This window comes from Nelumbo lutea, chromosome 1 (assembly GCF_056320005.1).
Source record: "Nelumbo lutea isolate HS-2025 chromosome 1, American lotus-T2T, whole genome shotgun sequence".
Lineage (NCBI taxonomy): Eukaryota > Viridiplantae > Streptophyta > Magnoliopsida > Proteales > Nelumbonaceae > Nelumbo > Nelumbo lutea.
The window spans coordinates 57,639,765-57,662,837 of record NC_142684.1 but is presented as its reverse complement, the minus strand read 5'-3'; the positions used below and the strand labels follow the sequence as shown (position 1 = coordinate 57,662,837).

The window sequence follows — 23,073 nt, the reverse complement described above, 5'->3', positions numbered from 1 at the left end:
CCCAGTTATATAAAATTAAATGGGTTGGGTTCAATCCAAACTGGTTTTAACCCAATCCAATCCATCCAAACTCATTAATCTTATATTTATGGACTTAAAAAACAAATTCTCTTAACAAATAAGTTGGTTATAGCTTGGTGGTAATTGTAAGTACTATTTACACAAGTAGTGAAGGTTCAAGTCACATTATATAAATGTTGTTTTTACACAAGTGGTTAGATTTGGATCAATGGGATGATTTAATCAATGGTAAATTGACTTGGACCACACCATATCATATTTATACACGGGTTTGGATCGAACCGACTGACCCGAAGCGGGTCAACGTAAATAAATCGGATCAGGCTGTATGGATATCGGTCGGGAGGACGGTCAGCAGATCGGGCAAAGCACGCGGACTCCTCACTTCAATAAAAAAGTAGTCGGGATCTGCTGACCACGATACATTTGAGGTATCGTATTTCGGCAACCGTCTTATTTCCGGCTCCTAACTCTTTCTGTAAAAAACAAAAACGAGTCTCTGATTTCCTCTGTTCATTGCAGAAGGGGAAAGGGGGGTACACTCAAACTACGATGGCGCATTTCGTCTTCCACTGTATTTACAGCGGACCCAATTCCTGAAAAGGCCCAATCTATTCTCTGAATTCCCAGCCAGTCCTCCCCTTTCCCCAACCGTATTCTCCGTTTCATTCTGGTACCGGAAGTCTTTCACTTCTAAGCGCTCTCATTGTTCGTCTGGAATCAAAATCCTCAGCTCAGTCTTGGTTTTAGGGTTTGTCGTTTTCGTCAATTAGGGTTAGCGTTAGGGTTTGGTTCTTGCTGGGAGGCGGTTTCGAGTGTTAGGTTCTACGATGTACGCTGATCGAATAGCGGCTGGAAGCAAGAGGTCGGTGAAGGAACGTCTTAACGGGAATATAGGAGATGATTTTGGCCGAAGTAGGCAAGTTAACGGCAAAAGGTTTGGTTTCTTCTCTTGGTAAAAAAAGTTGATTTGTTATTTGTCCGTTCTTGTTCTCGTCGTGGTTTGTTCCTTGGTTCGAGCTCGACGTGTATTTTTTCTTCTTTGGTGGGCGTATTGAAATGGTTGGTTTTGTTTCTTTTAGATTGTGAACGAAGACATCGTGTGCTGGAATATTGCTTTTTTTTTTTTTTTTATTTCTTTTCTCCTACCTTCGATTAGGGTTTTGGGTTTTGCCAGATGGGACTGGGTTTCATTGTTCCCCCCCTTGGTTAAATAGGTCATGGTGGAAGTTCTTGTTCGTTGTTTAAAAAATATACAAAGTATTGTTATGATACCGAACCTCAGAAGAAAAGGATTGTGGCAAATATAATGGGTTTTCAAATATCAATGAATGAAAAATCGTTACGGTAGAAACTTTTTTTCTTTTTACTTTACAAGAGTTCACTTGGCGCCGGTTCTCTCCAGCCTGAACTTTCTGCTACTTTTAGATCTTGGGACCCATTTGAACAAGAAAGTCTAGTTAATTCCCAAGTCTCTTCTATGTCCGACCAAGCAAAGTCCATAGTACCTCTTCCTCCAATTTCAACTAGTTTATTAAAACTTGACAAGCTCCTCAACTTGTTTTTGATGTGCAGCCCACATGTTTAGCTGGCACTGATTTTGCTTTCAAAAAATTTATTTCTTGGTTGCTTCCCAAAATATCAAGGCAGTGTATGCATTGGAATCTCTAAGTATTCCCCCATACCCAAGGCACTAGGATTCCCCATACAAAATCCATTGAAATTTTTAACTTTCAATTTCGAGGTGCTTTTCTATTAGCAATCATCATTCATCAACTCTCTTTGATTAATACCCAGCCACTATCTGCCATCTCCTTTGTAGCTCATCCATAGAAATTTCTTTGAATTCTTCACTATAGTGTACCCAATGACAAATTATTACATGGTAGGTTTTATAGAGTTTCTGAGCACTTCATTTGCATTGGAGTCTGTGGTTTAGCCACCCTCACCATGCTTGTGCTGAAACAAGGAATGGAGATCAGCGAGTTAGATATTGTATGGAGCAGCTTTATGGATGGATTGCAAGAAGTAATAATGTGACCAAGATGCCTTGGAGGAGATGCTTGAGGGTTGAAGCAACGGGATATCTATTGGAGGATACAAGAATCAAAGGGAAAAATGCTTTGAAGAAGAGGTGTATTGAGTTGAGTTGAGCCAGGTATCAGATTGCTCGAGCTCAAGCTCAACTAAAAAGCACAGAGCTTGAAACTCGACTCGAGCTTGACCGAGTTTCAACTTTCATGTATTTGGCTTGAACTTGACTTGACTCGATACTTGCGAGCTACTCAAGCTTAGCTCAACTTGAGTCAATTATACATAAATTAGTATTAAAAATTATAAATAAATTAATATTAAGTATATTAAAATATTTAAAATAAATATATTAAAAATTATAGATAAATTAATATTATAAATACTATAAATGAAAATATATTATGAAAATCAATTATAAATGTATTTTTTATATTATAAATAAGTTGATGTAAAAAATTATAAATAAGTTAATGTAAAAAATTAATGTTTATTTTTATTATAAATACAAATATAAAATAATATTTTATTATGAGCTCGATTATACTTGCGAGCCACTCGAGCCAGATATTGCAAAGCTTGAACTTGGCATGACCAACTACTCAATTTGAGTCGAAGTCGACTCGAACTTGATTATTTCAAGCTAAGTTCAAGTATTTAGCAAGCCAAGCTTGAGTAGCTCGTAAGTAGGCTCGGCTCACTTACACCTCTACCTGGAAGATCAGGAATTTTAATAAGGCAATGATACTGTTAGTGGGAGAAGCTATTGGTTGGTTCAAAAGATTTTTAGATGGCACGATCACTACTAGAGTGGGAGGGAAATGGAGGGCAATGAAGGAATATGGTGAAAGGAGATATGTAGCAGAAAGAAAAGTAATGTGAATGGAAGATAGATTGCACTCTAGGATTTTTTTGGGTAGGGGAGAAACAATTAACATGTTTTGCAGAGGGGAGAAGTAGAGGATGGGTGGAGATTTCCAAGGAGAGCAAGGAAAGTTACTAATGGCAAGTCATGTTGGAGAACTTAAAATTGTTGTCAGAAAAGGGGGGAGAGCTTTGGGAGAACAATTTAGTGCTGCCAGAAAAGAAGAAGATAGAAGGTTGGCTGATTGTAGGTGAAGCTATTTGTAGTTTGTTGAGACTGAGGGGTTCATTAATGCTAACCCCTTTTGATGCAAACAAAGCTTTACTGGATTTTTTAGATGAGAATGTGGTCATTGTAGCCTCCTCCATTCAAATGAAGTCTGGACAGATCTTTTTTTTTTTTTTTTTGGATGAGTAATAGTGCAATTTTATTAAAACAGAAACTGATTCAGTATTACAATCTCATGCACGATCCCTTAGAGAGGCGCGAGATGCAGCTCCTCCTGACAAATACAAGGCTGGAATGATCTTACTATCTAGATGGTGCCCAAGTTTGAATGCGAAGGTATTGAATCTAGAAGATGGGATAACTTCCATTACACTTATGGCAGCAAGCAACTTTTGAATCAATTTTATCAATTTGTGGTACCTTAGGAGCTTTTTTCGTTAGAGACCTGCAATCAGCAGCAGTGAGGCTAAGTGGGAGTGAGGCCTGGCCTAAGTACATTCCTAGGAGGATTGAAGGTCTCTCTGATAGGATTGCTCAACATCTAGCTTGCTACCTCTTTTGAAGCTGCTCTATGGAGTGGAAATCACAAGTTGGAAAACGAACAAGCTGAAGAATATGACCTACATGGAACGAAAGGATTGGCTATTTGAAATTGCTAGAAAAACTGCTCAATTACAGGAATGAAAAGACCTATAGAAGGAAAAATGTATTCCAAAACTCCAATAATAGCTTATCTTTGGGAAGTGGAGAGCAAACTTGGGGCAAGTCCTACGTGTAGGTGGCATCCTCTGGTAGAACTGAAGTGCCAAGCATCTCAATAACCTCTAATGTATTCAACAAGCAAATAAACTCTCCTTGACAATTAAACTTAGGTGGGTTGGGTGGTAATTATTTTTGAGAGGTGGGTACTTGTGGGGTTAATGGGGCATTGGAAGAAGACCCATGTTTCCAGGCAGGTGATTTAATTGTAGTGGACCTAACATTGTGGCAAATTGATTTGAGTAACTCAAAGGATTATTGTCAATTGATACCAACTGGGTTATTCCAGTTGGTACATTATCAATTAAAGAGTCATGCGAACTTGGATAAGGTTGTGGTAGACTGTGTAATTGGTATACCATCATCTTTGTTGGAACATGTTTTGAATAGTTGAGTTGTTCAAAACTTTGTTCTCCTTGGAGCGACCTCCTCTAGATTGTAACTCGAAGATTCTTGAGAATTTTTCCTTAAGGGTGGATAAATGTAAGCTTGATTGCAAAGATCGAGCCCACAAGTTCTAAAGGTGCTGATTTTTAGAAGTGTTGCTTAACTAAAGGCACTACATTTTGGAAGAGACAACTTGTAGTAAATAAGTGGTTGGGCTTTAAGTAGCAAATTACAAGGGCGGACTCTAGAATTTGGACCCCTACCCCCACTAGCTTCTTTTCTTGTGCTTCCTTTTTCAAAGTCTTAAGCTAGTCCACCAGTCCTGGAACCCCCTCTTTCCCTGTTGATGAGGTTTGGTGCAGAACAATCCCTCCTAGGGTTGGTAGTTTTTGTTGGGAAACCTATCTGGAAAGATTCAACACTAGTGATCTACTCCAAAAGAAGAGACCCAATACTTGCTTGTCACCCCATTGGTGTGTTCTATGTAAAGGGGATGGGGAGATTGATTTTCATCTATTGGTGTCTTGCCATTTTGCGAGGTCAATTTGGGAATGGGCTTTTTCCCTCTTTGGGTGTAGATGGAACCCTCCATCAGATCTACAAGGCCTCTTTTCCCCTTCTTTCTTCAGGTGGCGTAGGACTATGTGGAGAGGACTAAGGGCTGCAGTATGTTGGACATTATGGGAATAAAGAATTTCAGGATATTTTCATAAGCTAAGAGAGGGGTGGAAGAATTAAAGGCTATCGGCTGTTTAGTGGCTGAAATCTTTGGAACTATTCACAGATTACACGGTGGATGACATGTTGAGGAAGTGGGGTGAAATAGTAGAATGCACACAGACCAAGTCAGTAATGAGTGTGTATTGAACCCCTCCACCTGCTGGATTCATGAAATTAAACTTTGATGGGAGTAGTAGGGGGAACCTTGGACAATCCGGGATTAGGGGTGTCTTTAGGGATGAGAATGGGGTCATTTTTGCCATGTTCTCAGGCCCAATTGGAGTGGGTGACTCCCTTAGAGCTGAGATCTTTGCAGTTATGGAAGGAGTCCAGAAAGCTAAGGAGATGAACATAAGAAAACTCCTAATTGAAGGGGATTTGGAGGTGGTGATAGGGTGGCTGAATGCAAACAGCAATGGTCCATGGAAGTATAGAAATCTGAGGAGGAAATTTAAGTGGCTGGTGTGGGTGATGGAAGTTAAGATGTGCTGGGTTAAAAGATCAGCGAATTCTTTAGCTGATGGTTTAGCTAAACAAGGGGCAGAAAGGGATTCAATGTTTTGGGCTAAGTTGTAACTTTATTGTATCTTCCTATTCTTTTGTTTTTCTTGAGGACCTTTGCGGTTTGTCTTCCTTATGTAACATTTTTGGTGAATTAATGAAATTGTTATTGATAAAAAAAAAATATCTGTGTTGGAAAAGGGAAAGAAATACAGTTTGCCCCTTAAGAAGTGGTAGAGCTTCACGGTAAGTGTCGACTCAAGTTCAAAAGGAAGAATGTTCGTTGGAAGTTTCTCAAGCTCCTGCTTGTGCAAATTCAGGTTTGGCAAAAGATGGGGAACCTGATGAGGATTTGGAGACAGTGAACACAGTAATGTTGGAAAAGTGCAGTGTCAGCTTGGCGGGGCCGTGGGGGAGTCATAAAAAAGAAATTTGGTGAAAAGGAGGATAAGGGGAGGTATTTTGAAGCTCTGTGGAGGAGTTTTTGGCTTTTGAAGTGGCAGGATACGGAGGTTTGAAGGAAGGAGTTAGAATAGAAAGGAGGTAAAGGTAGTCATTCCAGAGGGTGAAGTGGAGCCCAAACATTTTGGCTACAAGGAGATCAAGGTGAAAATGTATAAAATAGAAAAAGGAAGTATAGAATGGAACCTTTAACAACATTTTTTGTTTTTTTATCTTTTTCTCTAGTGGGGAGGAATTCGCAAGGGAAGCTTTTAAGAAATCAGAAGAAAGATTTGGTGTACTGATGAGGAGGGAGAATAAAAACCTGGATCCTGAGGTGGAATAATGCAGTCAGCTTGGGTGATCAAAGTGGTATGAGGTCTTTAGGGATTGGTTGCAGGTCAGAATTTTTTTAAAAAAAATAGGGTATTGGAGTTAGAAAGAGCTAACTCCATGGCTTCAAAGATCATTGAGAAGAATCCTAATGCAGTAAGATGCTTCAAAAGTCAGAGAAACAACCGAACTGGTCAGGTTTCAAAAGTCTTTGCGGGATTATTTGGGGTTAGGCCTAAAAAGAAAGTTAAGAAATCAAAGAAAGCTAACAGGAGTGTAGATGTCGGTGTTCAAGAATTTGAAAAAATGGAGTAAATGGGTAATCCCTACTCCCTAGTTATTGGGAAGGGGTTTGCAATTCATAATTTGTGATTTGGAATCAAAGGGCTAAATCTTAAGGTTTACCTGGGTAACTTGAATTGGTGATTTTTTTGTTTTATTGTTGGGGTTTTTGGGAAGGAATTTCTTGGTGGGTGGAGTCTGGTTTCCAGGTTTTTCTACTTTTCTCTTGTGCTGGGTGATATCTTATCACCCCTTTTGTATTCCCTTCCTTTGTTCTTAATAACTTTTCTTTTTTATTTATTACCAAAAAAATTCATTGTTTCATAGATACTTGTATTCCCGTTTCCCTATATCCTCTATAAAATAGCTCCTTTAGGACAACACCTCATAATCTTTACCAAGAGTGACTGAGATAAAAACTAGTCAAGGATACTTGAAGTGTCACCAAGACTTCAAAAAGATGAAGAGAATGTTCCGTAACTGGGATGTTTACTGACAGGATAAGAAGTGATTAATATATTTCCTTTTCCTTAGACAAAAGATGTATACATGAGGAGATAGACACAGGTTTTTTCTTTTTTTTTTTTCCTTTTGAAATATCTCCCCCATATTGATCATCAATGCAGCCTCCCAACAAAAAGCTGACTTTTGGAGGTCAGGGACATCCTTCTCTTCTAGATCTAAATGCCAAATTCCAATTAACCTGATGACCTATTTTTCTCAGATGTGGATATGGACACAACATGGATATAGGAAATGGGGATATGACCAGTGATTAAAATTCAAGGTCCGCACCTTGCCTAGGCCCTGGTGTAGTCCCTTTGGAAAGGTACATGCCTGGTTTGCCTAGGCGTGCGCATTGTGCCTCAGCCCCTCCCATATTTCGTATTAATTGAATTACATTTATTAAAGAAAGCTCCTATTACACCTAAGGGTTCTGGGACTGGGTTGGCAATTTAGCATATATGGAAGTTTGATTAACTCTGCCACTACTTTGATTAACTTGCTACACATTGCCATCCTCTTATGATAAAGTGCATAGAAGCCCCTCTTAATTAATCTTGTGTTAAGGACCATTATGCCATTCTCAACTGTAGTTGGGTTTTCAAGAATGGCAAGTTTGCAAAAACTTGTGGGCACTGCTATTTATCAAGTTTTCTAGAACTGATGTGACCTGGAAATGTGACCATGCATCCTTCATTATGTAGCATTATGATTAATAGATAATAGAATAGTTGTTTATTCTTAATTCAAGTGATAAGTGGTATACTTGGTAAGGATCTCATTGTTTCTTGTTTTTGCTCCATTGTATGATATTGGGTTAGATTTTGCAATTTATGTTTGTTTTTAAGCAATGGCTTTCACAGGCAGCGGCCAAATGATGACAAGTGGGAACACGATCTTTATGAGGATGATGGACCACAACTATCAAGTATGTATTGATTTTGATATGGTTATTTGTGACCAAATATCATACTTAAGTTATTAAGTTTAACATAAAGATGTTAACGTTATGTTCATTCCATGTAAAGATAACAAAGTTGATAGTCGAGACCTCAGATTGAAGCTCCAAAAGAAGGGTATCCAGCAAGTATACCAAAGTGGAAAGAGTACTGTTGCAGGTGTCCGGGATCTACGTGAAAAACTATCTGGTACAATGCATCTGCAACCAGCAAATACTGATCAGCCTAAGTCAAAACCACAAGCAGAGGCTACCAAGCCTGCTAGAAAAAATGTTGCAGTTGAAGCGTGTCCACAAGAGACCAAAAAAGTTTCTAGTTCGACTGCTTCAAGGAAAAAGACTCAGCAAAAGGTAGTACAAAAAGTTTGCTTTCTACTGTATGTAATTTCCTGCTCTAGAGTTATAGATTAATTTCAAGGTGCTGAATACAGGTCTTGGGTGCTAGATGTAACATGTTAGGTTTCAAGGGTAGAGAAACCATGGCTGGTCATGTGTCCCTGTTAACCATTTGATTTTTGCATTATTTTGAGAGCTTTGTTTTTTAATAGAGTTTTCTGTCCCACCGATAAAGAGTAAAACATACCATTGGATTCATCTCTTTGAAGGAGCCCATTTAGTTGGGACCTGTTGTTAGGCGGACCAGGCCGGGCTGGGTTTTGATAGAGGTGCAAAAGCACATTGCCCGAGCTGATAATATATGCCTGGCCATCTACAATGTATGCCGGGCTCGATATCTGGGATTGCAGGAAGAGAAAATAACTTAGTGGTTTCTGCCAGTAGGAGGTTATTACATAAATTCAAATTTAGAAATGCCAATATGTATATGTTTTTTACGGTAAAAACCTTTCTCTGAAAACCAACCTTAGCACCAACCTGCAGGAGTTTATGCAAAAAGGACAACAATGGGAGAACCCTAGAAAGCAAAACAAACAAGAATTAATGCAACATGTTTAGAGACAATGTGGAATCATGCAACCAAACCCACAAAGGAGAATTAACTTCACAGTTAAATGGGATTACTTGAACCAGAATTTCCCTGAGTCTTCAATAAATGAGTATGAACTAAATATAGGAAGAAATGGAACTGGTTCATGGGAAGAGAGGGAAGACAATTCACCAGCTGCTAGACCCATCTTCTTCTTAACCCTTGATGAGGATGAACAGCGAAACCCTATATAAGAAGGCCATTGCCCAATGCTTATCCCAACTTGGCCTCATTGCTTTAAATATGGAGTTGATTGTTGAACATTGAGGTTAAGAGTTTGATTCTGAAGAAGGTAGTTTGTGGGGATTCCACCTTAGAGATGGCATTGTTTTTTCAACCATGGAGTTGACCCTTCAAAATCAAGGTGAAGGGTTTCATCCTCAAGGAGGTAGTTTGTAGGGATGAAGTGATGCTGAAATTTGTAAGGGGATAAAGGATCGGTTGTAGTTGATGGGAAGACAGTAGTCTGGTTTAAAGGTTTTGTGGATGGAGCTTTATTTTCAGAAGGTGGGAAGGGTTGGAGGAACAACATAGGGGATGGCTAACTAGTAAAGCAAGGGGTGTATAGAAATCATTTGTTCTGGGAAAAAATGTAAATTCTTACATTTGGGGATTGGTTGGAATGGTCTGACAGCTGTTACCATCAATTATGGACCTTTAGAGGAGAAAGGCATTGGGTCTTCAAGGACAGTTTCAAATCAGAAAAGTGAAGGGGTAGGAGAGGGGGGGTTCTGTAACAACCTAGTGTTTTAGGTAACATTTTAAACTACCTGTTTTGGTCGAAGAGAAAACATGTAGGATGTGGGAGATGGTAATGCTGTAATGGTTGTCATGGCAAAGTAAAAGGTGTTGAACCGGAAAATGGTTGAATGTAGGCTGGAAGAGGAAACCAGACTTTGTCTTGATCTCAAACTATTCAATGATAATAAAGCCTTTTCCTTCATGCCAAAGAAATGGAAGGTCTCAGGCTGTTACCATCAATTATGGACCTTTAGAGGTTTCTAGATGGTGCTCAACATCAAATTTGATGCTTCCACATATTAGTTCTAAAGTGATAAAAATTGGAATTGCCAGGCTTCCCTTCAACCTTTGGATGGAAGTAGTTCTTAGGTGAATGGGTGATTTCTGTGGTGGATGAAGTTTCAGGTAAGGTAGACATACAAAAATTGGTGGATAGAGAGGTCACAGTTGGGAAAAGCTTGAGTCTGTTGTTTTGGCATGGCTAGGAATTTGCTAGGAGGGCCTTCGAAGAATTTGAAAGAAAAAAAGAGGAAGAGAAATTGAAGAAAAAAGTACAGATGGAAAGGAACAAGGAATGGGATGAGGAATTCTCGAATCAAGAGGATGAGTTCACAGACGAAGACTGATGTGGGCATCTGGAAGGGTTTTTGTGCTTGATTAGATTGGGGGGTGGCTTCTAGCTTTTTTGGGTTTTTGGTATTGGGTCTATCTCGTGATCTTTTATCAGAGTTGTTTGGGTAACCTTTTGTACAAGGTGTGGTTTTTTAGGATCTTTTTTTGGGTTTTCTGTGGGTGCTTCTTGCTTCTGGTGACGTCTTTGCACCTCTTGCTGTACCTAATATTTTCTTAATGAAGTTTTATTTGATTCTTCAAAAAAAAAATTGTGGTGAATTTTTGGAGGCTGATAAGTATATGTTGAATTTCTAAAATCTTTGCTTTGCTTCCATGGTTGTGGGATATCACCCAGATGCAAACCCTAGATCCATCAGAATGTTATTGAGGGGTTTAAAATTCAGTATCAGGATTTTTTTTTCTTCATGTAGGAGTTGTAGAGGCTATGTTGTAAGGTTGAAGATGATGAGGTGGGCAAGTGTGGGCCATGTGTTCAAGCTGGCGTAGTACAAGCCAAGCACATTAATATTTTAATGAATAAGGAATTTGAACGGGCAAGGCAGTTTGAAGAAGATTTATCAGGGCTATGCACTTGGACAGAAGCCAAATTGACTATTGGGCATTTGATGACCACGTTTTGTTTGGACGCCATACTGGTCAGCCAAAAAGAAGGTAGCAATTTGATAGTCAACTTTGAATCAGAGCCCCATATAGTGGTGAAGAGTTAAGTCCAAACCAAAAAAATGTCACCAAGTATGGTCAAGTTTGGCACAATGTGCTCCACCCAGAAGCCTGATTAACTTGAATACTAATTCATAAAAGGTTTAGGTTGTTATGGAAAGTTTTAAACTCATCTCCACAGAGGAGGGACTGAGGCTTTAGTCTGATCACTGAACAGCCAAAATGATAGTTGCCATTGTCTGAGCTGGTGAGAGGGTGAGGAACTGTATTTTCGACTGTTGCCATTGTCTGAGATGGTGAGAGGGTGAGAGGGTGAAGCAAAGAGAGGGTTGCTGAGAGGATGAGAGGGTGAGGAACTGAGATGGGAGAATTTCTGGAGGTAGGCCGTTGGAAAAAAAAGCTTTGAAGATTGAATCTAAGAAGCTCCTATTTGATGAACTGAGATTAAATGGTCAGCTGAGCTTGAAAATCAGGGAAACAAAGAGAGGGATGGTGCTGTTAGAAGGGGTGGGGGTAATTGAAGGGCTGAAGGAGTTTGTGGAAGGTGCAAGTAACAAAGGCAAGCAAAATAGTTGGAAAGAGCTTCTCTCAGAAACTGGAAGAAGGTTTGTTGTAGAGTGTAAGAGAAACCTTAAAGGTTATTTTATCTCCTTGACAGAATTTTTTGGCAAGGGTAGAAAGCAGATGATCTGCTTTCCAGAAGGAGGGAAGAGTCAGGGCTGGAAGGCAGTTCATGGCACCTTATGTGAACTGCTGAAATGCCCAAGTGTTAAAAGAGAAGCAATAGTAAAAAGGAAGATAAGCAGTTCTAGTAGTATGGTGAACAATATTAAGCAAGAGACTCTTTTAGTGATAGCTGGGGCAGGTAAATACAGAATGGGAGTAAACATACAGAGGTGATTGGGAAAGTAAACTGATAGTAAGCTTCAACTCCCATTCTTGACTGGAGGAAAGTTGCAGATCTGTTGACAGCAAGTTTAAAGTTGAAGAGCACATTTATTTTAACACCTTTTGAGAAGGACAAGGCTTTGCTGGATCTGCTTGAGAACAGAGTAGAAGTTGAGGCTTTAAATATCCAAGCTAAACATGGAAATTTCACAATATCAAGATGGTGTCCGGGATCAAACTCCAAAGATTTCTTTGTTGAAGATGGAGTGTTGGTGCGTCTTTTAGGTCTTCCCTTTCACTTGTGGAAGCAAGAAACTGCTGAAGCCATTGCTTTGATGTGTGGAGGATCACTAGGAGGTGCCTTTTGGGGAGACCTTCGTTCAGCTTCCATTTTATTGAATGGAGTAAAACCTAAGGGGATTCCTCGAACGATAGAGGTGCTAGTCGAAGGGCATTGTTACTCAGTGTGGCTGGTTTCATCCACTGAATCGATGCTCTGGAAAGAGGCTCATAGGGAGGGAGATGAGAAGGTTGAAGAAGAAGAGCTGCGTGGCAAGAAAGGGTTGGAGGATTCAAACAAGAAAAGCACTTTCACTAAAATGGAAAAACATTTGCTGGAGAAACAAAAGGGTAGCAGGCAAGGGGTGGGATTGGGAAGAACATTGGGGAACCTTGGATATCATTACACACTATCAAGGAGCTTTTGTGAGGGCAAGACAAATTACAGACCCGATTTTAATTGCTAATGAGAGTGTGGAGAACTTTAAGAGAGATAAGAAGAACGGAGTGGTCTGTAAACTGGACTTGGAAAAGGCTTATGACTTGGTGGACTGGGAGTTCTTGAGGAAAGTTTTAACTAAATTCGAGTTTGGGGCTAGATGGTGTAAGTGGATCATGGGCTGTATTCGGAATTGTCATTATTCAGTGCTAGTGAATGGGACAGTGGTAGATTTCTTTCCAACCAGTAGGGGTATAAGACAAGGAGACCCCCTTTCTCCTTTCTTGTTCATTTTAATTGCGGAGGTTTTGGGGAAACTGATTCATAGAGCAGATTCTAGGGGGCTCATTAGAGGCTGGAGGGCTGGGAGGGTGGAAACCCCCCTCACTCACTTACAGTTTACTGATGACACGATTCTGTCTTGTGAAGGTGGTAATGTGAGGTTTATCAGGAACTTAAAGTTGGTGATACAACTGTTTGAGCAAATGTCCAATTTGAAGGTTAACCTTGGGAAAAGCTGTGTAGTGGGGGTGAATTTGGAGGAGGGAGAGATCAGGGAGAGTGTTGAAGTGCTGGGGTGTGAAGTTTCGAGGTGGCCTCTGAACTACTTAGGATTACCATTAGGTGATAATCCCAAGAGAGAGAGGTTCTGGAAAGGTTTGAAAAAAGATTGGTATCCTGGAAAAAGAACTACCTTTCTCTTGGTGGGAGAATTACACTAATTAAGGCCACACTTGCTAACTTACCCATCTTTTTCATGTCGGTGTTTAAAATCCTAGTGAAGATTGCTAACAGATTAGAGAAGATAATGAGAGATTTCCTGTGGGAGTCGAGAGAAGAGAAGAGGGATCATAGAGTTAGCTAGGAGATAGTGTGTAGGAGTAAGTCGTGTGGTGGTTTGGGGCTTGGGAGTATTAGGAGAAGGAATATGGCTCTGTTGGGGAAGTGGTTGTGGAGGTTTCCTATGGAGAAGGAGAAGCTATGGGCTAGAATAGTGGCAAGTATTCATGGGCTGGAGCACAATGGATGGGACGCTGGAATCAGAGCTAGGATCACAAGCATATCTCCTTGGAAAGCCATTCATGACCTGCTACCAGTTTCCATTCCTAATATCAGGTATGACTTGAATTCCGGTAACTCCATAAAATTTTGGGAACAAACTTGGGTGGGGAGCGCCCCTCTAAAGGATTCGTTTCCGTCTTTGTATGCTCTTTCTGATTTGAAAAATGAGCCGATCTCGTCTTTCACCACCCCGTCCTCTTCTACTTCTGGGATTGGGTGGAACTTGGGTCTAAGAAGGGATTTGAGGGACTCAGACTTCGACTATATTTCGAGCCTTCTTGCACTTCTTGATAACGTTGTCTTAGACCTCACTAGGGCGGATTCTAGAATTTGGACACCTACCCCCAATGGCATTTTCTCTTGTGCTTCGTTCTTCAAAGTCTTAAGTCAGTCCACCAGTCCTACCTTGTCCCCTTTCCCTGTTGGTGAGGTTTGGTGCAGAGCTATACTTCCTAGGGTTGGTAGTTTTTATTGGGAAGCCTATCTGGAAAGAATCAACACTGGTGATCTACTCCAAAAGAAGAGACCCAATACTTGCTTGTCACCTCAATGGTGTGTTCTGTGTAAAGCAGATGGGGAGACTGGTTTTCACCTAATGGTGTCTTGCCACTTCGCGAGGTCATTGTGGGATTGGGCTTTCTCCTTATTTGGGTGCAGCTGGAATCCCCCATCAGACATGCAGGGCCTTTTTTCACCTTCCTTTTTCAGGTGGCGGTTAAAAAGGGGAAGGACATTGTGGAGAGGACTAAGGGCTGCAGTATGTTGGACACTATGGGAAGAAAGAAACTCTAGGATATTCTCAGAAACTCGGAGAGGAACAACAAATCTGAGGGCTATCATACATTTTAGGGCGGTACAGTGGCTGAAATCTTTGAAAATATTCACAGATTACACTATGGATGACATGTTGATGAAGTGGGGTGAAATTGCAAATTGCACGAAGACCAAGTCAGTAACGAGTGTGGCTTGGACCCCCCCACCTAGTGGATTCTTGAAATTAAACTTTGATAGATGCAGTAGGGGAAACTCGGAACAATCGGTGATCGGGGGTGTTTTTAGACATGAAAATGGGGTCATCTCTGCTATGTTCTCAAGCCCAATTGGAGTGGGTGACTCCCTTAGAGCTGAGATATGTGCAGTTATGGAAGGAGCCTGGAAAGCTAAGGAATTGAACATCAAGAAACTTATAATTGAAGGGGATTCAGAGGTGGTAATATGGTGGCTGACTAAAGATCAAAATGATTTATGGAAGTATAATAATGAGAAGAGGAAATTCAAATGGCTGGTGCGGGAGATGGAAGTTAAGACATGTTGGATTAAAAGATCAGCTAATTCCCTAGCTGACGGTTTAGCAAAACAAGGGGCAGAAAGGGATTCTTTGTTTTGGGCTAAGCTGTAACGTTAGTGTCTTTGTATCTTTGTATTTTCTTTTTTCATTTCTTGAAGTTCTTTGTGACTCTTGGAAGATAAGTGTGTGTCTTCCACTTGTAAATTTTCTACTGATGAATTAATGAAAGTGTTATTGATAAAAAAAAAAACAGTTAAGTCCAAACCAAGTGATTTCCCCTTACCTTTTGGGTTCACAGCAAGCAATTGGTGGAAGTATTGCTAATGAGAATATGTCCCGCTGTGTTGTGGCCAAAGTTTTTAAGCTTGGTCAATTTTTGGTAGTTTTAATTTGTGGAAAAGAACTATTGGAGGAAATAGAGATGAGATACATAGAAGAGAAAGGCATAGAAAAGGTAGGATGGAAAGGGAGCTTTTCAGAGTATCTTGGGGCAGTAATTTAAAAGGCACACCTAGGCGCACAGGCAAGGCACATTTTAGGCTTATGTTATTCATTCATTCCTAATACAATATTTTCTTAAAAAGCAATTAAAATTATAAATTCATTATTTTTTTATGTATATTTTCATTCCTAATTTTATGATGCTATTGCCATTGTTAATATTCATTTTTCACTTATCAGAAAAAAATGTTAGTCTTCACCTTTTCCTAATGCATGTCTACCCATGCAGGATGATAAATCAGTGGATGGCTTCCTACAATCTCTGGGTCTAGAAAAATATTTGATTATTTTCCAGGCGGAGGAAGTATGTAATCTTTGGTTGTATTGTATTTTTGGAAGTTTAATTTATTTAGGTTTAACATATATATTGCGTCCTTCAGATTGACATGACTGCTCTGGTTCACATGACTGATGAGGACCTTAAAGCCCTAGGGATTCCAATGGTAAGCTCATTTAGACTTGCTAGCTACTTTGGCTCATTATTATTCTAACTCTAATAGTGCCCAATTCTCATTATTATTTTCATTTCTTTTGCTTGTCTTGATAATTCTGGATTTTGAAAAATCTCCTCTAGCTGATTTTTGTTTTTACATTATTTCTGCATGCAACATTAGTTGGCCCTTGGAAGTTTTAGTCATGATTGACTTATTGCGACCTTATTGCTACTTGGAAACCTTTTTGGAGGAAATATTTCTTGGATGCCAAACACCGTTAGATTCAAGAATTGATTTAGGCTACACTCAACAGGTTCTTGGATACGTGTATCTTAAGTGAAATTGTTTTGTCGGTTATTTATTATTTTTTCTCAGTTTTTAGAAACCAAGTGATCTGGCTTTGGAGTTGCCTGATCTTGATCAACTCAACAGTAAACCTGGGAGAGTTGACACCTGGGAAATATCTGATCCTCTTAGAACTTGACTTGGTTGTCTAGATCTTAGGATGACTAAAGCCAGAAGATTAGATTAGGTGCATCAGGCTATCCGAATCACCTAAAAGACATAATGATGATAATGATGGGATTAAATAATAAATAAAAAGAAAAACCTTTGTTTAAACTATTGATAAAAACCTTCGTTTAAAACTATTGAAGGGTTAGTAAGAAAATGCGTTCACAAGGAAAAAGAAGCTTGCAAACTACTTGAATCACTTTTAGTTCTGCAGATTTTTCCCCTAGTTTTGATTTTGCTCTTGAAGATTTCAAAAGCTATTATATAAGCAAATTTTCAAAAGTTGTGTTGAGATCAAATATTCCAACACACTTGTGGTTACAGTACCTTCCCTTTTATGCCAACTACTTGCACATAATAGTTGGCCGTGTTTTTATACCAACTTGGGGAACCCTGTGTTTTGTACCAAGCCAACAACACTGATAGCTATTTTATACATTTGGCTTTTTGTATCACAGTTATCTTGGAACTTGATTTTTGGTAGATGCTTTTCTGTTATCTCATCTTATAGTAAATCCAAAAAGATAAAATTTTTTACATCTGTTATCTCATCTCATAGTAAATTGTACATTTCTAATAATCAAAGAGTGTTACTGTCATCTATCAAATATTGACATGCATGGGCGCAGACCCCAGTATGACCTTTCTCAGCCAGAACAGGGATTGAACCCATCTACTTTTAGTTATTTCTGAAATTTTAACGACATGGTTGTGGTTTCTTCAGGGTCCCAGAAAGAAGATACTTTTGGCTTTGGATGCCAGAGTCTGAAATTGGGAGTCATCTAGGTTTGCTTGCTTTATCCTGGAGGCCGACACAACAATACCATGCACAGTCGCAGGCTAATGTTTTAACTGGTATAAGCCTGTCATGTAACCTCTTTGGTTTTAAATTTTAATTATTCCATTGTATTGTAGAAGTGGCATCGTTGGGAGAGTGTTGACATCAAACTAAAAGAGATGATTGCGCCAAAGGAAGAATTTATATTAATGGTTTTGTTAGTATCCTTGTATCTAAGTCGTTCATCTCCCCTGCTATCTTTATCTTGTATCCAAATTATCTTTCCTTTGTTAGTGTTCTTTTCCCTAGGGGGAGGGGGTGGATTGAAGCAGAATTTAAGAATTCTTTTGTTTACCCTTCTGGCGAGAAAAGAATTCATCTGGAATCTGGAAAACGAATCATGTGTTTTTCTTTTTTTGGAGAACTTATAAATTTTTGCTTGCATTCAAGGAATGTGGAGTTAGGTATTGCAAAAATTCACATCTAATGGAAGCTTGTGCCGATGAAGTCCTCTTTATAATAATCATACATCTTTTGTAATTTTCAATGATTAGAAAACTGGACCGGATTGGTTGGGAGATCGGATTCAGCCCTCAATCTTCACAGCCACTTGCAACTGTGGATTGGGAGCATCTCCCAATGAATAAAAACATGAATTTCAGAGATTGTGTGAGCACCGTTCTTTAGGACTGAATCCGAGTTCATTGGTTGAATCAATTGATTGCGCCTCCAGCCAGTTCGGTCATACTCCCAAAATTGCATTGGGTAAAAACTCGCTAAAATTGCTGAACCAGATGTTTTAAACTTTGAACCAGAAAATTAGTGACCCTGGCTTGGTTTTAGAAAACCGGTTGGGTTTTTTGAAAAATTTTGGCACATAAATGTACACTTCTAAGGGCCATAACTTTGTGCTCGATGTCTGCTGGGGTAGATCCTTTTTTTTTTCTGGGATTTTAGGTAATTTTTTGAGATCTGTATCCAATGTGCTAAAGGTGCCTTGTCCTCCGCTATTTTTGCCCAAAAAAATGTCTTTCGACTCCAAATCTTAATATAGAATAGTCGAAACTGAGATTATTATACTGTATAGTTGCACATCCAATCCAATTAAGGTTGGTTTAAATTTGATGCATTTGTAATTGGATATATGGATCCGTCTCCATGTGATCTGGTAATATGTGTATCAGAAGAATTGGAGGAAAGTCGATTAACAGAATCCATTAAAATTTAAAATTTGGATAAATTACAAAGATCCCTTGTACCATAGGGTCAAGGACAAATACCCCTTTGCAGTTTCATTTGTGACAGACCCCCTGGACGTTTACATTGTGACAAAGGCTCCCCTTAATGGTGTTTCATGGAAAAGATTTTTATTTGGTTGTTTAAAGCCTTTTAAGTTTCAAAACTGCCATTTTATTATTTGCTTTGATGATTTTATCCCATCACTTACACTTTGATAACCCAACAGCTACTAAAAATATTGGTTTTCATATGATTTTAATAGCTGGTATATGACGTGAAAACAACTTCCTTGACAACAATTAAAAATGCCTTCTGGGCCACCCAAGCTGAACTTGTATCACTAGATAAAAAGAGTTGCCCTTCTCTAATAGCCTCTTGGGGATGGCAATAATACAATTTTGCCAAAAATATATATGCTCAAAACCAAGGTTTAAAGTATCGATACGTATTGGCCCATATCAGTCGATACATATCATTCTGGGACCCCTCCAATACGCCCCTATAGTGGGTGTGTTGGGGGTCTGACTGGTTCAGGGGGTAGAGGAGCCCTTAACCGATTTCAGAAAAAAAGTATCAACAATCGATAGCAACACCTTCCATCTCATTAGCTTGTATTTGAGCTTTTAAAGCATTCAAAAGCTATTGAAACTTGAGAAAAGACACTCAAATCAAGGTTCAAAATATCATTACGTATCAGCCCATATTGGCTTATATGTATCGCATCATGGCCTTCCTGATACACCCCTACAGGGAGTGTTTTGGGTCAGATCATGGTCCAGAGGGTAATTGGGGCCATAAACCGACCCCTCTGAATCAGATTCAGAAAAATAAAAAAAATAAAAAAAAAACACCTATACAGGCCAATCACCTTGTATAAACTTTGAACCTTGCCTCATATTTCAGTGAAAATAATTGAACAAAATCTAGCTTCTGGTCCATTACATGGATAGTTTGTAACTTTGAATCCAATTCTAGGGAAGAGAGACTACAGGCCAAGTAAATTTAAGGCCCAAATCAGATGATCTCTAATCTTCAATGGAGTACTTGATATCCCTTTTCGTTAAAATCTTTGTAATTGCAATAAAGCAAATGGAAACCATTGACAGGTAGAACCTATTGCACGAGTGATCAAATTCCCTGCATATTATGACTAGGATATCAAAATGCAATTTGAGGGTATTTGATATTCTATTTTTGTATTACTTTGGAATAAAAGTTAACAGTTAGTATTTTCTTCACTGTAAAGAAACAGAGAAATATGACATTACCTTTTGCAGAAAATTTTACATTCACCTCAGCTAACAGGCAATTGTAATCAATTTGTACCCTTGAATGTGCACAGAATAGAAACAATAAAGGGCTAGCAGGAGAAATACTGCTAATACCCTTCCGCTGACAATAGCTATATGATCATGGTGAACGGGATGTTTCATCTCTCATTAGCCCTTTGACTGCTAGTGTCGTTTAAATAGAGATCTGATGCATGAGAATGACAATTTGAATGCCAGAAAGATGATTAGGATTGTGGTTCTGCTTTAGCTTTCCATGCCAAGTACTTTGCCTGCTCTTTCTTGTACCGTCTCCACTCTTTGAGGGCTGCAAGGATGATGTGTAATGTAACTGGCAAAAAGAAGGGCTGTCCAAATAGTACAGAGAAAACACATGAGAAGACAATAATTAGATTACAGCACAAACAAACATGTATACAACTGACAGGCGATTAAAATTAAAGGTAAAGAAATAAATAAATCAAACACAAGGATGCACATTCTTGTTGTGAAAATCCGTGCTTGACAAGGACCAGACTGGAAGAAATAGTACACGTTTAGAAGAAAGTAACCAAAATAAAGTATATGTAGGATAGAGCATTATAGAAATGGCCAACATTTTACCATTTCATCGATCAATGATCCCCATGTTAATGCACTGTTTCTATGTTCTAAAAGGCAGAAGAATTTAGCCTGTTACTCCACCAAAGTTAAAACTACTGAAATCAAAATCCCTAACATCCATGGTAGTTCCACCACAATTTACAGCATTATGGATCAGACACCTATTACAGAAAAAAAGATTGAACTTTGGTATTCATAGATGAGAGACGCATCATAAAGGGAATGTTTCTCCTGAAAGAAATTTAATGACTTTTAGGCGTGATGAAACATAATTTTTTATTCATATGTTCAAATATCATCAAAATATTTATTTATATAATTTAGTTAATAGGGCCACTGCTGGGTTCAATGGTGAAATATCGGTATGACAAGCATGATAATGTGGGTCCAAGTCTGACAGTGGCTACTTTGTGCACACACATAAAAAAAGCCAAAGGTTAGGTCCATATCCAACCTACTCCCAAGACACTAGATAGCTAGGACCATTTGGTAATGGACTTTTTTTTGACATCTTCCATAACCTTGGTTCAGTAATCCATAATAAAGAAGAGATTATTGATAGAACAAAAGCTCCTGGGCCGGATGGGTTTACAATGGCTTTTTATCAGGATTGTTGGGATATCCTGAAAGATGATCTCTTGCGGGTGTTTGAGGAGTTTTTCAGGAGAGGAATTGTCAATCCGGGTGTGAACTCTACATTTATAGCCTTAATTCCAAAAAAGAAAGATGCATCCCACCCGAAGGATTTTAGACCAATAAGTTTGGTTAATAGCTTGTATAAGATCATTGCAAAAGTGTTGTCTGAGGCTGAAGAAGGTACTACTAGATATCATTGCACACTATCAAGGAGCTTTTGTGAGGGCAAGACAAATTACAGACCCGATTTTAATTGCTAATGAGAGTGTGGAGAACCTTAAGAGGGATAAGAAGGGAGTGATCTGTAAACTGGACTTGGAAAAGGCTTGACTTGGTGGACTGGGAGTTCTTGAGGAAAGTTTTAACTAAATTCGAGTTTGGGGCTAGATGGTGTAAGTGGATCATGGGCTGTGTCCGGAATTGTCATTATTCAATGCTAGTGAATGGGATAGTGGTAGATTTCTTTCCAGTCAGTAGGGGTATAAGACAAGGAGACCTCCTTTCTCCTTTCTTGTTCATTTTAATTGCGGAGTTTTTGGGGAAACTGATTCACAGAGCATATTCTAGGGGGTTCATTAGAGGCTGGGTTGGGAGGATGGAAACCCCCCTCACTCACTTACAGTTTGCTGATGACACGATTCTGTTTTGTGAAGGTGGTAATGTGAGGTTTATTAGGAACTTAAAGTCGGTGATACAACTGTTTGAACAAATGTCCAATTTGAAGGTTAACCTTGGGAAAAACTGTGTAGTGGGGGTGAATTTGGAGGAGGGAGAGATCAGGGAGAGTGTTGAAGTGCTGGGGTGTGAAGTTTCAGGGTGGCCTCTGAACTACTTAGGATTACCATTAGGTGATAATCCCAAGAGAGAGAGGTTCTGGAAAGGTTTGAAAAAAGATTGGTATCTTGGAAAAAGAACTACCTCTCTTGGTGGGAGAATTACACTAATTAAGGCCACGCTTGCTAACTTACCCATCTTTTTCATGTCGGTGTCTAAAATCCTAGTGAAGATTGCTAACAGATTAGAGAAGATAATGAGAGATTTCCTATGGGAGCCGGAAGAAGAGAAGAGGGATCATAGAGTTAGTTGGGAGATAGTGTGTAGGAGTAAGTCGTGTGGTGGTTTGGGGCTTGGGAGTATTAGGAGAAGGAATATGACTCTGCTGAGGAAGTGGTTGTGGAGGTTTCCTATGGAGAAGGAGAAGCTATGGGCGAGAATAGTGGCAAGGATTCATGAGCTGGAGCACAATGAATGGGATGCTGGAAACAGAGCTAGGATCACAAGCAATTCTCCTTGGAAACCCATTCATGATCTGCTACCAGTTTTCATTCCTAATATCAGGTATGACTTGAATTCCGGTAACTCCATAAAAATTTGGGAACAAACCTGAGTGGGGAGCGTCCCTCTAAAGGATTCGTTTCCGTCTTTGTATGCTCTTTCTGATTTGAAAAATGAGCCGATCTCGTCTTTCACCACCCCGTCCTCTTCTACTTCTGGGATTGGGTGGAACTTGGGTCTAAGAAGGGATTTGAGGGACTCAGACTTCGACTATATTTCGAGCCTTCTTGCACTTCTTGATAACGTTGTTCAAAGTCTTAAGTCTTAAGTCTTAAGTCAGTCCACCAGTCCTACCTTGTCCCCTTTCCCTGTTGGTGAGGTTTGGTGCAGAGCTATACTTCCTAGGGTTGGTAGTTTTTGTTGGGAAGCCTATCTGGAAAGAATCATCACTGGTGATCTACTCCAAAAGAAGAGACCCAATACTTGCTTGTCACCTCAGTGGTGTGTTCTGTGTAAAGCAGATGGGGAGACTGGTTTTCACCTAATGGTGTCTTGCCACTTCGCGAGGTCATTGTGGGATTGGGCTTTCTCCTTATTTGAGTGCAGTTGGAATCCCCCATCAAACATGCAGGGCCTTTTCTCACCCTCCTTTTTCAGGTGGCGGTTAAAAAGGGGAAGGTCAATGTGGAGAGGACTAAGGGCTGCACTATGTTGGACACTGTGGAAAGAAAGAAACTCTAGGACATTCTCAGAAACTTAGAGAGGAACAACAGATCTGAGGGCTATCCTACATTTTAGGG

General features: G+C 39.4%; 2 protein-coding genes across 4 annotated transcripts in view; one reads left to right on the top strand and one right to left on the bottom strand.

The window, feature by feature from the left end:
- The first annotated feature begins 352 nt into the window (after positions 1-352).
- LOC148874695 (Sterile alpha motif (SAM) domain-containing protein) lies at positions 353-17,707 on the top strand. 2 transcript variants are annotated; one of them, XM_088963594.1, is made up of 7 exons: positions 439-958; positions 7,936-8,000; positions 8,101-8,381; positions 15,736-15,810; positions 15,887-15,949; positions 17,178-17,239; positions 17,369-17,707. In XM_088963594.1, exons 1-6 carry the CDS (start codon positions 852-854, stop codon positions 17,220-17,222), a joined length of 636 nt encoding a protein of 211 aa, XP_088819720.1. In that variant the 5' UTR covers positions 439-851; the 3' UTR covers positions 17,223-17,239; positions 17,369-17,707. The 2 variants fall into 2 exon arrangements, with proteins under 2 accessions (XP_088819719.1, XP_088819720.1); XM_088963593.1 differs by having other exon boundaries at positions 353-958; positions 17,178-17,707.
- Positions 17,708-19,339: 1,632 nt separating this feature from the next.
- Positions 19,340-23,073, bottom strand: part of LOC148874694 (GPI transamidase component PIG-S-like protein) — a 63,308-nt gene continuing 59,574 nt past the window's right edge. The window contains exons 13-14 of one of the 2 annotated variants that reach the window (XR_016105647.1): positions 19,739-20,106; positions 19,340-19,607 (exon numbers count right to left, since the gene is read on the bottom strand). Coding sequence is in view for 1 of the 2 variants with exons in the window: in XM_088966353.1 (XP_088822479.1) it covers positions 19,987-20,106 (120 nt within the window). In the remaining variant the exon portion in view is untranslated. Of the gene's footprint in view, positions 19,608-19,639; positions 20,107-23,073 lie in introns of those variants that run through there. The other variant, XM_088966353.1, reaches the window with a different exon arrangement.